We start from the raw sequence: 14,754 nt of genomic DNA on the forward strand, positions 1-14,754 counted from the left end.
GTGCGCGAGCTTGACCTCGGGACTGGGGATGTTCAGTCACTGAAACTTTTGTCCGGTCCGTAGATTGGATTGGGATTGAAGCAGTTTTGGGCCACTCGGCTCCTCCGCCACCTCCTCCTCAGACGACTCCCGGGCGGCGGCAGTGTCGTACGGCGGGCGGAGGGACGGAGGGATGCCCGGGGCCGGGAGCTGCCCCGCGGGCTCGGCGCTGCCCGTGCCGCTGCGGGCGGGCTCCGCTCTCCGCCGGGCCGGCTCGGGGCTGTCCCTGACCTATTTCGCTGCCGCAGCGGGGCCGTGCCGGCGGCGCCAGCGGAGCCGGGGCGCGGAGGGCGGTGCGGGGCGGTGCGGGGCGGTGCGGGGCGGTGCTGCCGTTGCCCGGAGACGCTCGCAAGCCCCGCCGGGGAGGGGAGGGGAGGGGGCTGCGCGGCGGCGGCAGTCGGTGCGGCGGGGCGCGCCCGGCACGCAGCGCTCCGCTCCCGCAGGAAGCGGCCCGGGGCGGGGGCGGCCGCTCGCAGCCATGCCGGGCCCGGGGCGCTGAGCCGGCCCCGCCGCCGCCCCGCACAATGGAGGAGGAGAGGTGGGTACCGCCGCTAGCCTTTGTGTCCGCCCGGAGCGCGGCGGGATGGGGATGCCCTTCCCCGGGGTGCGAGCGATGCGGGGCTGTGCGCAGGAATGCGGGGCGCGGCTGCGGGGACCCCCGCTCCCCGCCGGCAGGAATGCCTCCTGCGATGGGCGCCTGCCGTGCTATTCATGGATGTTGCAATGTCATGGTGACAGGCGCCTTCGCCCCGCGTGCCCACACCGAGGCAGAGGAGGGGGTTCCGTAGGATGTGCGTTCGGATGTGATTAAGGACGTGAGGGGGGCAGGTCGGGGGGCGTTCGCTAAAATGGAGGTGCGGGGCAAGGGGCTGGGATGCAGGACGTGGGGGTGGGATGCAGGTCGGCGGGGGGGTAGCTGCCCCGCCTGCTCGCCTCGCCGGCACGATGTGCTGGGCTTGTGTGTGCCCTGCCTGCGCCTGGAACCTCGGGCAGCCGACTTCGGCATTCCGCTGAAGACAGACTCACTGATATTTGCTGCTTTTTTGAGTCACGAGCGAAAATCCGTAACGTCCGTGAATCCTTCAGGGGTCGATTTTCCAGCCAGCGTGTGTGGAAGCCGAGCACTGTGCGCTGTTAGGGCAGTGCAGGGGATCCCGCGTCTCCCTCGCACGGTAGCCGGGCCGTATAGACTTTATTGCCTGCCAGGAGGCTCTATTGCTCCAAAACCTGCGGGAAGAAGTGTTTACCTAGTCGACTTAATGTCCACTGAACCCATAAAAGATATTATCGCTGCGCAGGGACCTAGTGAATGCCAGAGAGACGTTCAGGGTTTTGGCTCTGCCCTCATTACTCCCCTCTGTCAGGTGCCTTTCACACACCAGAAGCTACTTGTGCTGCTTCAAACGAAACATTAAACTGGTCTGGGTTTTTTACAATATTCTTTTAAAAACAGGATATGCTGAGTGCTTCCTTTTGTGCTGGTGACCTTGTAGGGGGTAGGGGAACGGAGAGGGGGCTTGACCTGCTGGTAGGACTAAATGTCAGGGCTTGACAGGAGTTTTGTTTAAATATGATACATTAGAAAATTAAGCTGGAGTCAACCCCCAAATTCTGGAAATTTTCCTTCTGTTGAGGGAAAACATTCGCAGCAGCCTGTAGGAGTTGTTTTCCAAGCTCTAAAGGGCAGCTTTCTACCCTTCTGTGACTCAAGGGTTGTAATTGTTTGTGTTTTTAACATGCAAAACATTTCATCCTGCCACATTTCTCATTGTAGGGCTTCTGCTTCCTATAATGGTGTGAACAGTCACCTCTGAATATTAATCCAAATATTAATTAATTTCAAGGACCTTGAAATCTTAGTTTGTCATGCTAGATGCCAGCTCATGGAATGGGATTCCTTTTTTTTTTGTTTTTTTCTTTATTTGTATAAATGAGCCTGTGTTTGAGGAAGTGGAACAGAGCTGTTTTGATACCCCAGGCTGGGGTCATCCTTGGCACAGTTGTTTATAGTTTTTTTTTTGATGGTTACGAGCAATGGTCTCATTTTGACTGGAGGTCTTTTTCTGGGGATACAGTGGTGAAAAAGCCACCAGGAAAATACCTGGACTATTTTACCTTATCCTGTTGTTTCCAGACCATCTGTTTTTAGGGCATGAAGGACTATCCCCATCAGCATGTTCTCTGCCTCTGGAAGTGAGGAATGATTACCCAAATTGCTGCTTGCATTTCTAATTTTCGGGAAGAGGAAGGCGGTCCTGAACTGGTTATGGGCAGTAATGATGTGGGGTTTGACTCTTGGCAAGGCAAGCTGGAAATATTCACCTGCTTTCTGGTTCAAAAGGGCACAGTGTGTGGGGTTGTGCTGGGCCTGCTTTGCCTGCTCGGAGCAAGTCCTGGGAGGAGGTGTTTAAAAATGACCTTGGTGGGCGAGCACGGTGGGCTCAGTCTGTGCTTGTTGCTGTGCTTTTGCCCTGCATTTCAGCTCAGACCTGTGTCAGGCAGACTGGTCCTCAAATTTTACACTTGATAACTTTCATAACGTCAGAGGTCCCCCTGGTTTTTAGTATTTCTGCATTTTCCATTTTCGTAGTCAGTGAGGATCCGTGTTATTGGTACTCACATCACCTCTGACTCTGGTCCCAAGCCTGCCCAGACTCAAATATCCTGTTAACTTGCACACCCAGGATGTTCAGTGGTATCATGTGCCCATGTCATTGCACATGAGCAGAAGCAGCTGGGGGCAATGGAGATTTAATCTGAAACACTCACATTTGGTAATAAAATATTTCAGAATCTTGATTCTCTTTTACTGTGGTGATAGGGACTTTTGTTTTATGGAGAAATTGCAGAAGGTTTATAGTTGGGCATGATACTCTGATTCTGAATTTGCAAGATGTTTTTGAGTTGGAATAGAAAAATGGAATGTTAATTTTTTTTTTTTTTGTTAAAATATTAAAACACCTGTAGTTTTATATTTGAGTGAAGGTAGTCTGTGGTATCTGTTTGAGAAATACAATATTTGCCTTTGAAAGCAAATGCTATTGTCATATTTGAGTTATTTTGTGTTGTTTCCATTACTGACAGCAAAGACTTTTCTTCTCACTAGTTCCCAAAGTCTTCTTTCCCCCTGAGGTCTCCTTTGATATGAATATCCTTTTGGGGATCTGCTGTATGCCAACTGTGTGTTTTCCTAAGCTAATGTCTCCATGTTGATGCAGGCACTGAAAAAAAATCAACAAAATAGGAAAATAATATTGCTATTAAAAGAAAAATAATCCTTTCTGTTATGCTGCCTCCCATATGTTTTAATGATAATGCATTTCTCTGAAATCCTCTCAAAATCCAGTTCAGTATGTGGATTCCTTCAGTCACAATTTTTTGAATGTCTTTGTATATACCTAAAGACAAATTCAGAAATGGAGATTTTTATAACTATGCTGTTACACTGATAGGTTTTCCTTACTGTGTCTGCCTGACTCCAGGAGTAAAACTATTTGGCATAATGTATTTGTCCTGTTATTTGGGACATTGATTCTAAACAGAGAATTAGGCCATTTAAGGTAAAATGAGTTTCCATTTTGCTTAGCCTAAACCAGTATTTTGGTCTCCATGTACCTTTGTGGAGGTATTAAAGTTTTGAGTACTACTAACTGCTATTGGGCACCTGGCATATTTTTAGATCAGAGTGATGTCAAACCTCTCAGAAACTGTAGATTAACATTTTCTGGTGGTGATTGCTACATATCCCACAAAGAAGCTCCATAGGCTTTGGAAATTTATGGCTAGCAGACATTTCTAAATTAATACAAGGATATGAAGCCCCTACAGTGGTGCTGGATTGCCCGTGCAGGACACTGATCCCGGCTGAGTCTTTGGCCAAGCTTGTGGTGCTGAAGCTCTGCGGTGTTAGGGGACAACCAGAAGAGCAGAGCTCAGCCTGTGGTGCTCAGGCAGGAGAGGAGAGCAGCTGCCAGAGATCCCCCAGGATGCACAGTGGGATGAGCCTGGGCTGGAAATGTGTGGGGACCGATCACCTCCCCAGTGTGAGCCTGGTGGTGGTCACGTTGGATTAGAGCGGAGCCCAGAGGCTCTTCTCCCAGAAACATGAGCAGAAACTCGTCCTTCTGTGCTCTGAAGGAGAGAGTATTTGAGATCTGCCCTTCCTTCAGGAGGAACTCCCGGCTCCCATAAAGCCAGTGTTAGAATTGGATTTGGCAGAGCTGGGATTTTTGTTCCTGGGGTTTACCAGCTCTCTGCATGGCAGTAATCTTGCCAGCGGACAGTTTATCTCTAAGGAAGGCTTTTATTCTTTCACATAATCTACAAAGACATCTGTAATTACTGCTGGTAACTACGGCAACCCAACTTTGTAGTTGATACATGCGGGCTGCAGAACGGTGGGTTATGGGCTTTTAAAATACCCTTCTGTCAGCTGAGTTGTGGCCACACTCGGGCAGGAGCTGGGCTGTGAACCCTGGCAACCTGAGCCCAGCTTTGCTAGGGGGTCCTGGAGAGGAGAAACACAGTGTCAACAGGGTAGTGATTAGCTTCACTGGCCTAATTAGGGACCCTCAAATCAGGGTTCATTTGTTCTACTTGGGGACATCATTGAAAGGCCACGCAGGAGGTGGCAGTGGGATTGGCACTGTCTGAAACCAAGAGCCTCTCTGCTCATTTTAGGAGCATCCTGCTGTGTCTGTAAAGAGGATGTTCATCTGGCCCAGGGAAATTAAATCATTTGTCCATTCACTCAGTGCACGGCCTTGGATAGCCCAGGAATAGAACAAATTGCTCCTGGCAGCTGGCTCATGAGTCCTGCTGGTGTAGTAGGACATCAGCTTGGCAAACATGGGGGGGATGTCCCTGTGGTCGTGGGGTGCAGGGCCTCCAGCATGTCCAGTTGGTCTTGGCTGGTATCTTTGATCAGAGGGCCCTATTCCTTCTTCGGTTTGATCCATTAAAATAACAACAGGGTAATAAATGTAATAATTCTTAGCCTTGTGGAGGGAAAAAGGCCAGAAAAAGCTGTGAAATGTAATGATTTGGTCTTCTCAGGGGCAGCTTTTGCTTTCTGGCAGGTTGCATGTGCTCAGAGCATTCAGGTTCTTGCATTTTTATGTTGGAAATACATCAGTGATCTCTGAGAGTATGTGCATGGAGGTGTAAAATATCTCTCCCAGATAAAATCATCCTCTGTCCATTACTGGAATTCTATGGAATCAGTCTTAAAGATGAGTTAAAGGCTCTTAGCCATTAATGCTTCAAATCTGTTTTTTTTTATGAGTCACTTGGAAAAAACTTTAAATAGCATAGCTTGATCTTTTTTGAAACAAGTTTTTAACCAGACAATCTGCAGTATTTTCTTATGTTAAGCCTTTGGCAAATTCTGAAATCTGCCCCTTTTAATTATGCTGAGGATGTCTCTTAGGATGTTTTTTAAAAAATTACCTTTCCTGCTTTTTAGGGAGAGCTGATTGATCTTTTTCCAAAATCCTAAAGCAAGGTTTTTTTTGCTTTTAAAATACACAGACAAATGTTGGTGGAGTTGAGGCTTTATAAAAGGCTTGTTGACCTGACATTTACTTTGGAGTTCAGTGAAACTTGCTGTGTCCTTTGAACTATATCTTTTGCCAGCGGAAAAGTTTGAACATAATGAATCTTTGGTCTCCGGCACTGGAGAGGTAATAGATAAATCTCAGCAGTGCGATTGTTCTTATTAAAGAGCCCCCATGATTTCTGCGTGCATGGCTTGATTTTGGGTCCGTGAGGTGTGTCTGTGAGGCTGCCCGGGGCAGAGTCCTGTTGTGATCCAGCTGTCCTGCCCCGGGAGCAATGGGAGTGGCTCCCCCTGACGCTGCCTTTCAGTTTCACTTTCTTTTTTTAATACTTTTTTCTTTTTTGTTTACTTTGCTTGCTTCCTGTACGCCTTTCAGCTTTGGAGCCTGAAAGCTCCGTGAACTTCTAGAGCCTCGTTTTTCCCTCCTTGGCTCCATCGTGCCACGGGGGCAGGTTTAGCTGTTTAAAAATCAAGGGTTTATGCTGGGGTGTTCAAAGCTGTGGTCAAACTTAACCTGGCCTAAAGTTTCAACGAGGGCTTTTGAAAGACACTGAGGTTTAGCTGGGTTTGGCCGTGTCCCTGGAGTGACGAGGCTTCCTCACTGCATTGTGCAGAGCTGGGCAAGAGCCAAGTGCCAGCACAGCTCCATGTCCATGAACACCTCTGGCAGTATGTGTGGCACAGATGAGTTCAGCTTTCTTCAGGGATAGAAAAGCTGTTTGTGTCGTTGCCTGGTACCAGTCCCTTGAATACTGAACATTTAACACGAGGTATTCTCCTTTTTGTTTTTTTTTTTTTTTTTTTTTTAAATCCAGCCATACTAAGCTAATTGGATGACGACTATAACGGAGTCTGGGAAGTTGTCCCCCTCACTGGGGCATGTGCTGAGTGATGTTGTACTCAGCCTTGTGGCTTCACTTAGGACTGAAAATATTTCACTTGCTCAGCAACCTGAAAGAATTGGACTTGGCTGGTTTTTGGCCTTTGTCTCAGGCACAAAGCTGGAGGCTGCTCAGTATGCAGGCGTGGATTCGAGCTGTGTGCAACTTGGCTGCTGCTCAGCCTCTTGCTTCTCGAGGCAGGAGAGTGCAGCCCACCAAAGACTGCTGGGGGGCAGAGAGCTTTGTGTGGTGTCAAGGGACACGGTGATGGTGACAGCCACTGGTCAGGAGCAGGCAATGGGGAGGATGTAATGTTCAGCAAGGGTCTCACACTGTCAGGGGGTTGTAAATAGCAAATAATGTGTTATTCAAAGTGCAAGTGTACGTGTATATAGATATATATGTGCATGCATACACACCTTGACAGAGGCTGATGGGGTGTTCTGGGAAGGATCCTTCCACACTTCCCTGCTGTTTACTCTTCTTCAGACATCACCTTCTGGCCACCAGTAGAAACAGGATGCTGAGCTGCTGAGACTGCTGGTTTAACCCAATTCAGCCTTTTTTATCATGATACCAGCCCAACTAGGAAAGTTGGCAGGGAGGAGGGGACAAAAGTAAAGGAGACTGTCCTTTGGAAGGGAAAGCTCTGAGAAGGTCTCCAGTCAGGCACATGGGGTGATGGAGTTGCCTGCTGAGATCTGCCATTCTCTTGGAGTTGGCTTTTGACAGAGACAGCCCTCCTTGACTTGTCTTGTTTGCCTTTGCCTGCAAGGGGTTTGAGGGGTGAGCCATGGGCACGAGCAGGACAGGGACCTGCCTCAAAGTGCTGCTTCTTTCACAGGTGGGAGCCTTTAGCTCCGAGTGATTTCAGAGGCTTTTGGATCAGGGAGATGGAGATATTGACCTGCTGTCAATTGTGTGTAAAGAGCAAGTGCTCCCAACAAAGTAATGAGGACACGTATGTGCCTTAGGCACCTGTTGGCCTGATTAAACACAGCACATAGCTGGGTGCCTCTGGTTCAACATTACCTCTGTAGCTGGTGGTTCTGGTAGGAAGGTTTAATAATTCATTCCATATGTTTCAGTGGCAATAAATAGACCTATTTCTGAAATGGAAATGGGATGTGGCTTCAGTAAAGTTTTGAAAGCTGCACAGGGAGTTTTAATAGCTCTTTTCTACTTGCCTCTAAAGAAGATGCGAGTCATGTATTGTGTGCTTGCCTTTTTCAGATGGGACATTGAAGACTAAACTTTTTCTCTGTATGAATGTTAAAAAACCCCTGGTACTCTTGCAGTTCCCAGTGCTGAAGTCTATTTCTATTCAGTGAGGCAATTATGTTCTGGCTTGAATTTCAACTTACACTGCTTTCCTGGCCTGAAGTCTGTAAGACTGGGCTTTGTCCTCAGGTGTTTGGCACTTTTTTCTTTTCTTCCCTGCTGGCTGACATGTGGGCTGAGTTGGCTTTCAACATCCATGCAGAAGTAGCTGCATTGTTTGATGCTCTTGATGTGGAGAACCTAAACTGACTAACAGACTTGTGAGTAAGTCCATGCTTAATACCCTGTGCTGCAGTTTTAGGATGCTTGTTTTTCTAAAGTGCCTTTTAATCAAACTTTCTACTCCATTTTTGTTCCTGTTTTTAGCATTAAGCAGAGTTCCCGTTCCTCTGAGGCAGCTGAAGATGAAAAGGACCAGCATACAGTGACAGTCAATCCCTCTCACATGAGAAAGGCTTTCAAGGTCATGAATGAATTACGGAGGTACACTTTTGACTTACTGGGCACCCTCTCTGGTTTAGCAGAATTGTGCTGGTTGAGAGACATAGAAAATAGTCTATGCCATCTTTGTTACAGCTCATGATTGCAGGTAGAGGATTGATCAACAAATAGGAAGCTAAAATAAAGTGCTTTCGTGGTGGGCTGGTCTCCCCAGTCTCAGACCTCTGTCTTCCCAAAAACATTACCTGAGCCATAGCCTTCATTCACAGATGATAATTCATTTAGTCTTTTCCATTACTTACAGCAAATTCAGCTGTAAACTATGTTCTTACCTGAGGTAATGGTCTGAAACCCAATAATAGAACATTATAGACATTAAGACACCTACACATAATTACAGACCAAAGATTATTAATGTACTGTTCTTAGTCTCTTTAGCAGCATCACTCAGTCTGGGCTTAGCACTCCAAAGTAAGGGACAAAAAATAAAGCAAGTACTCAGGAAAAATGTCAGCTCTCTTCTTGCAAATTGAAAAATCCTGACATTAGTTAAAAGAGAACACCTTGGTCTTTACACAGCTGTGTGGGTACAGGGAGAACAGAGGCTGAAAAAGTATCTCTGAACACAGCTTTGAAAACTGCTGTCATCACATCAGCAATGTGGTGGCAGTGGTTCAGCCTGAGTTGTTTCTTGGTTGCTGTTAACCCACAAACCAGACAGAAGTTCAGTGAACATTTCTCTGACTAGTTCATTGGACTTATTCACCCTTCTAATTTTAAAAAGAATTCTTATGGAAAGTGTGTGTGTCATACACATGAATGTATGAGCTCCCTAGCTGTCGAGATGATGTGGTGAAAGCAGGCAACATCCTTTGCTCTTCCTGCACACTCCAAGTACTCAAAAGATGCTGTAAAAGCTACTTATTCTCCATGGATTAAGTAGTTTCCTAATATACAAATTCTCTAGTGTGGAGAAAGATTGCAAATGTTTCCTTCCACAGATATCTGACAGTGCTTCTCTGTTGCATAGGAACAGAATATGGAAATATTGTAACAATTACATGAAGCAGGGTATGTTGTAATTTTTTTACTTATAACTGGCATCCTTCTGGTCCTTTCTTTGTATTGAAAGCAAAGGATCTGAAACTAAAGGCTTGTGCAGCTACATTCAGACATCTATTGTGCTACTATTATTCCTTTGTTAATTGAAGCATAGTGGGAATCAGTGGAGACAGACAATGTTTCTGAGTGCCTGTGGTTAGGTATCTTGGGCAATACTGAACAGATAAAATGTAGTAGACTGAAAGCTGCCCTTAAGCACCTGTATAATGTTTTCATCTTCTGGCTACTCTTTTTTTTTTTTTTTTTTTTTTTTTTTTTTTTTTTTTTTTTGTTGGCTCCTGCTGCTGTTGTGGAATATGTGGTTTTCACATCTCTTGAATGTGCACTGAGCTTGGGATCTGTTCAGCTGTCAGCAATCAGTGTTAATATATACCTTGAATAACAATTTCTCCCTTCACATGCATCCACAAATCTCATTCTGAGGGTCTAGAAAAGTCATGCTAAGTCTTTAGCCTATATACTATATAGAATCATGGAATTGTTTAGGTTGGACTCTAAGGTTTAGGTTGTTTAGGTTGACTCTAAGGTCATTGAGTCCAACCCTTAAACCAGCACTGCCAAGGCCACCACTAAATCATGTCCCTAAGTGCCACTTAGGCTTTTAGTTTGAAAATGTGGATGAAATTATTTTATGAGTGGTACTTTTGATGGCTGTAGCCCAAAGAGGAATTGAACAGAGCACCTTTTACATAAGCTAAAAGAAATGAGAAAACTTCCATTAAGAGGCTCTTAGAGTTCCCCTCATTGCCCTTTCCCCTTCCAAATTGGGATGAATGTAGAGTACAGACTGCCAGTTCCTACTTTCTTCCTGTTTTCCAACTGTAACCCTGCATTTCACAGCTGTTTTGTTCACGTATTTCAATACATGGGGAAGAGACATACCTGGTCCATTAGAAGCTCTGTGTATATTTACTTGATAATGCAGTTTCCTAAAGACAAAGTTCAGTGTGGAGATAAGTATTTCCAAAGAGAAGACAACATCTAGATTTACAGACACTGATCCTTTTTCAGGCTTGACATTTGAAAAGAACACCCTTAGTTTGCATTTGTATGCTTAAGCATCTTAAACCAACTTATTGGGAGGCTGAGCACTTCTTGCTGTCGGCATCTGTGAAGCTCTGTGCAAACATTAACTAATGAATCCTCAAAGGACATACGTGGGGCAAGTAGAAAAGGTCACTCGTTAATGAAGTGGCTTTTCCAAAGCTCTACAATGAGTCAGTGGGGGAGCTTAGAAGGTTTCTTTTTTGGTTTCTGTCTGGAACCCTGTTCTTTATCCCAATGACTCTTAATCCCAGACTAATTCATGAGGTAAATGAAGTCCTCAGGCCCATGGATAAACTCCAGTGACTGATACCTCCTCTCTGGCAGATGGCTGAGGCAGCTTCTGCACTTACCAGTGCCAGGATCTATTTTGGTGGCCACATTCTTTAGTGACAAGCATGGAAGGAAGTACAGAAATCACTTCATTTTTCATTCTACCTTTTCCCTGTGGAAAGATGAAAGGGCTGCTGGTGTTCCCTTGCATGGCTATTTCTTGCCTTACAGACTTGCTAGAGCCTGGCCCCAGGTAGTGCCCAAATCTTTAAGCTCTTCTTCCCCTTCTCCAAGCCCTGCTTGTTTGAGAGGTGAAGGAGCCCCTTACCCTTCGTTCTTGGGACAGCATGTATGCCTAGTTTGGCTTCCAGGTTTTTTTTCCTAGGAAAGCAGAACCACAGGCAGGGCTGCAGCCTCAGGAGGATCCAGCCTCTGCTTTGTAGGCAAACAGTGACAGGAGCTGGTAGCTGAAGCATTAGAGGACCTTCCCCTGGGATTTGGCAGAAGCTCAGGTGCCGTGTCTATAATGGCTGGTCGTCCATTTTTTTGGCCTGTATTGATGTAGCTTTTTGACCAGGAATTCTGAAATGATCTTTGTCTTTTCTGGTGTTTTCCCAGCAAGCGGCTCCTCTGTGATGTGGTGATTGTGGCCGAAACCGTGGAGATGGAAGCTCACCGGGTGGTGCTTGCAGCCTGCAGCCCTTATTTCTGTGCCATGTTTACAGGTACTGCTTTTGACACCAGACTGTGCTTGGGCTGAACGGGCCATTGCAGTCCCCAGGCCTCAGGCTGTGTCTCTGTCAGGAGCTGCAGCACAGGCAGGAGAGGGTTTGCTTGAGAGAGAAGTGGTACCGATGGGTCTGCAGATTGCTGTACTTGATGGATGATGCTGGTCATTCTTGACTAATTCCTGTGGGGTGGTTGTATGGCTGTGGGGTGAGTGGATAGCATGTGGGGCACTGTGAGGTTACTGTGGGGTTTGGCTCACTGCTTTATGGGTTAGTATTTTTTCGCCTAACAAGACCTTGGATCATGAAAACATTATCATCAAGCACGTGTTCAGTGCCCTAAATGTTCATGGTGCACATCAAAGAGGTTGCTGGCACAGGAGTTGTAGTTTCAAGCTCAGTCCTGCCGATACTGATTTGGCAGTCGCAGATGTTTAATCTCCCATGGCACTTCTTTCTGCTGCCTGAAATAACACCGTTGTTCTCTTGATCCCAGTGTGTTTTAGCAGCCCAGCTTTTTAATAGGGTGAGTTGCTGCAGTCCAGTGTGTTTTGGTAAAGACAGAAAGGAAGAAGAGGACAAAATTCTTTCTCTGATCACCCAATTCCCAGAGCAGGTGCTCTTCAAAGGCTATGCCCAGATGGGGCAGCAAAAAAAAAAAAAACCAAAGAAAGCTATGTCAATCCTGAAGGAGGGGAGTGAGCAGCTTATTTAAGTCATTCTAGTAAAATTAGTTTGGTCAGAAACTCCTTAGCTTCTTTCCTTTTCCTTACCCTCATTTCCAGAAGAGGAACTGACAAATACAAAGAAAATGATGGTACACCCCAGGGGATAGTTGTCACTGTCCGTGAGCTCCAACATAAATTACATTCAGGGATTTTTCCCCAGTTTCATGTTCATTTGCTTGTGGTCTGGGCCTTTCTTCTTCCTTTTAAAAACCTTGAGATTAGACCTAGTTTAATTCACTTTGCTGGAAGCAGAACACAGCATTTCTCAGGAAAAAGCTTGTCATTTGTGAAGCTTTTTTCCCTTCTGTAAATGGAGGTGGGGGGAAAACCTCTGGTGTAAAATGTGAGGAGAGATGTGACACTCCCCATGGTGGCTTTTATCAGTGTGGTGGGCTAAGGTGGAGAGCATCTGTGTTCTCTGGGGCACTGGTGCTGCACCCTGAAGTTGGTACTGGCTGTGGTGGTGAGGCAGAGGAGCAAACACTGCTCAGAAGCAGCTGCGTGTGAGGGCACCTCAAGCTCGACTTGTGATGCTTGTTCCTGATGAGAAGTTTAATAAAGAAAAGCTCTTGGAAAAACCCTCTGATCCTTAGAGGTCATCTGAGTGGGAAGGCGGTGGTGCAGGGCTGCTCATGTTTCCATGCAGGAATTCTCTGGGCCGTGTAATCCCTCACTCCGGGAGTTAAACAGTAATCAGCTAACCCGTCATGTGGCTGGCTTGGAGCTCCCCTGGGCTGGGTGGCAGCCTTGGCAGCCGCCTGTCCCCTCCCCCTGACAAGTCCCCGGGGGCAGAGGGTCAGGCAAAGATCAGCTCTCCCTTTGCTTTCAGTCTAGCTATCCCCAAATTCCTAAGGTCTGGATCTCTCTCTTGTGAAGACAGAGCGTGTGATCTCCTTCCAGCTGCTGGCAGTTCACTCCCTGCGAGGAGATGGTGTAAAATCACAGTTTCAGCACGAGCTGGTTGTTGTGACTTGGTTTTTTTGCACTGCACATCAGTGATGGAGCCAAGGGATCAGGTTCAGCTGCACTGTGGGGATATTTGCAGGAGCTGCATGTGCACACTGAATTCTTACTGGAGGGGTCCCCCAGCAGTGCTGGCAGCCATGAGTGAGTAGTGAGTGATCAGTGTGGAGCTGTGAACAGTGGGAACCACACTGAAACCCACAGCTCATCCACCTTTGCCCACCGCTTGCTCTGCAGGCTCTGTCCCTGTCAGCTGGGCCTGACTTTGGAGCCATGGATGACCTTGTGACGACCTTGTGTCCTCTGGTTAGCCATTCCTCTTTGAAGTATTCCTGGAAAGTCTGGAAATGGGTAGGCACATTTTCCATTTGTAACTTCCACTGCTGAAGGAGAGATGGGACTCAGCCCTTCCTGAGTGTCCTTTTCCATACGGGCTTACTAGAGCATTTGGGATGCTGGTCCTTGTTGGCACTATTCTGTGGGGATGATTTGGGACAGTAATTTCTGTCCATTTAGAAGAAAACACAATCGTGTTAGAAAGGGTAACAAATACTTCAGTGACACTGCTAGGACTGCTCCTGTCAGACACCTTTGGAATTTTGGAAGTGCTGAAGGAGGAAGCAGAAACCTCCCTTGCAGGTCTTGTGTGCTGCTTCAAAGCACTCACCCCATGTGTGAGAGGCTGTGGTTTTGTTATCCAATGCACTTGTATTCTCTCTCAGCACATCTGTGACTTAGGAAACAACCAAAGCTGTGGCTGTACACTGGAAAGCCTCTCTGGAGTGCAGCATGTAGGAGGCAGGGCAGGCTGCTGTGCTGGGTAAACACGGTGCTGTGGGCTGCTGCAGTTTTGAGTGTAGTTTGTCTTGTGACAAAACAGAGCTCTGCTCTCTCCTTGCCCTCATGAGCAGAGAGGAGTGGAAAAGGCACTGCTGGGTGTTGAATGTGGTGCAGGAAAGACATGCCGTCATGGGGGGCTGCAGGAAAGGCATGCCTTCATGGGGGGCTGCAGTCTGTCCCCTAAAGAGGATCTGCTCAGAGCCACCCTGCCTGTTTTGCCTGCCTTTGCTCCCTCACACCTTGTCCCCTGTGTCTGCTTGGCTGCAGTGGTGTAGGGACAGGGTCTGTGCAGTGCCTCCTGCAAGGCAGCCCTTCCCCACCACAGTCCTTATGAGAGATAATGCTAGTGCTTTGAATTATTCTGTAATTAAGGTATCAGGTAGGGCTCGAGTCTGACTTTATAAAAGACAGCCTAGGAGCTGGGTTTTGTGGGGTTTAAGGTATAGTTTCTTTTCTGGAGAGATGTGAGATCAGATGCCCTCAATGGTCCATCACTCAGCTGCCCACAGTGCTGCTCCAGAGGCTTGCCCTGGGTCTGTGCTTGGAGGAAGGGGCAGCCTGGTGCCTGCTCCTGGTCTGCACCAATCCCGCCTTGGTTCACTTGTGGTGTCTCCCGGTTCTTCCTCATTCCACAGCATGGAGACTTGTCCACCCTGTGACAAGTGGGAGGGACTTGATCATGCCGAGTCAGATCCCATCCAACCGTGGGCACAGCACAGGAGACTCCCCTCCCGGGGTGCCTGGGCTGGTCCCAGAGCAGAGGCAGTGGAGGCTGTTAGTGTGCAGGGCTGGCAGCTTGCTGGTGGGCGGGGAAGCCCACACAGCTTTTATTTTTGTTGCCTGTGTCACATGGATGC

The 14,754-nt window shown here is 47.3% G+C and overlaps 1 protein-coding gene across 3 annotated transcripts in view; it reads left to right on the forward strand.

Annotated features, from left to right (window-relative positions):
• Nucleotides 1-445: 445 nt before the first annotated feature.
• KLHL3 (kelch like family member 3) overlaps nt 446-14,754 on the forward strand; it is a 51,125-nt gene continuing 36,816 nt past the window's right edge. The window contains exons 1-3 of one of the 3 annotated variants that reach the window (XM_069029032.1): nt 446-577; nt 8,125-8,241; nt 11,257-11,363. In XM_069029032.1, coding sequence (XP_068885133.1) covers nt 564-577; nt 8,125-8,241; nt 11,257-11,363 — 238 coding nt within the window. In that variant the 5' untranslated portion in view covers nt 446-563. Of the gene's footprint in view, nt 578-7,757; nt 8,023-8,124; nt 8,242-11,256; nt 11,364-14,754 lie in introns of those variants that run through there. The other 2 variants (XM_069029033.1, XM_069029034.1) reach the window with 2 other exon arrangements.

The sequence above is a fragment of the Aphelocoma coerulescens genome, chromosome 13 (genome assembly GCF_041296385.1).
Source record: "Aphelocoma coerulescens isolate FSJ_1873_10779 chromosome 13, UR_Acoe_1.0, whole genome shotgun sequence".
Lineage (NCBI taxonomy): Eukaryota > Metazoa > Chordata > Aves > Passeriformes > Corvidae > Aphelocoma > Aphelocoma coerulescens.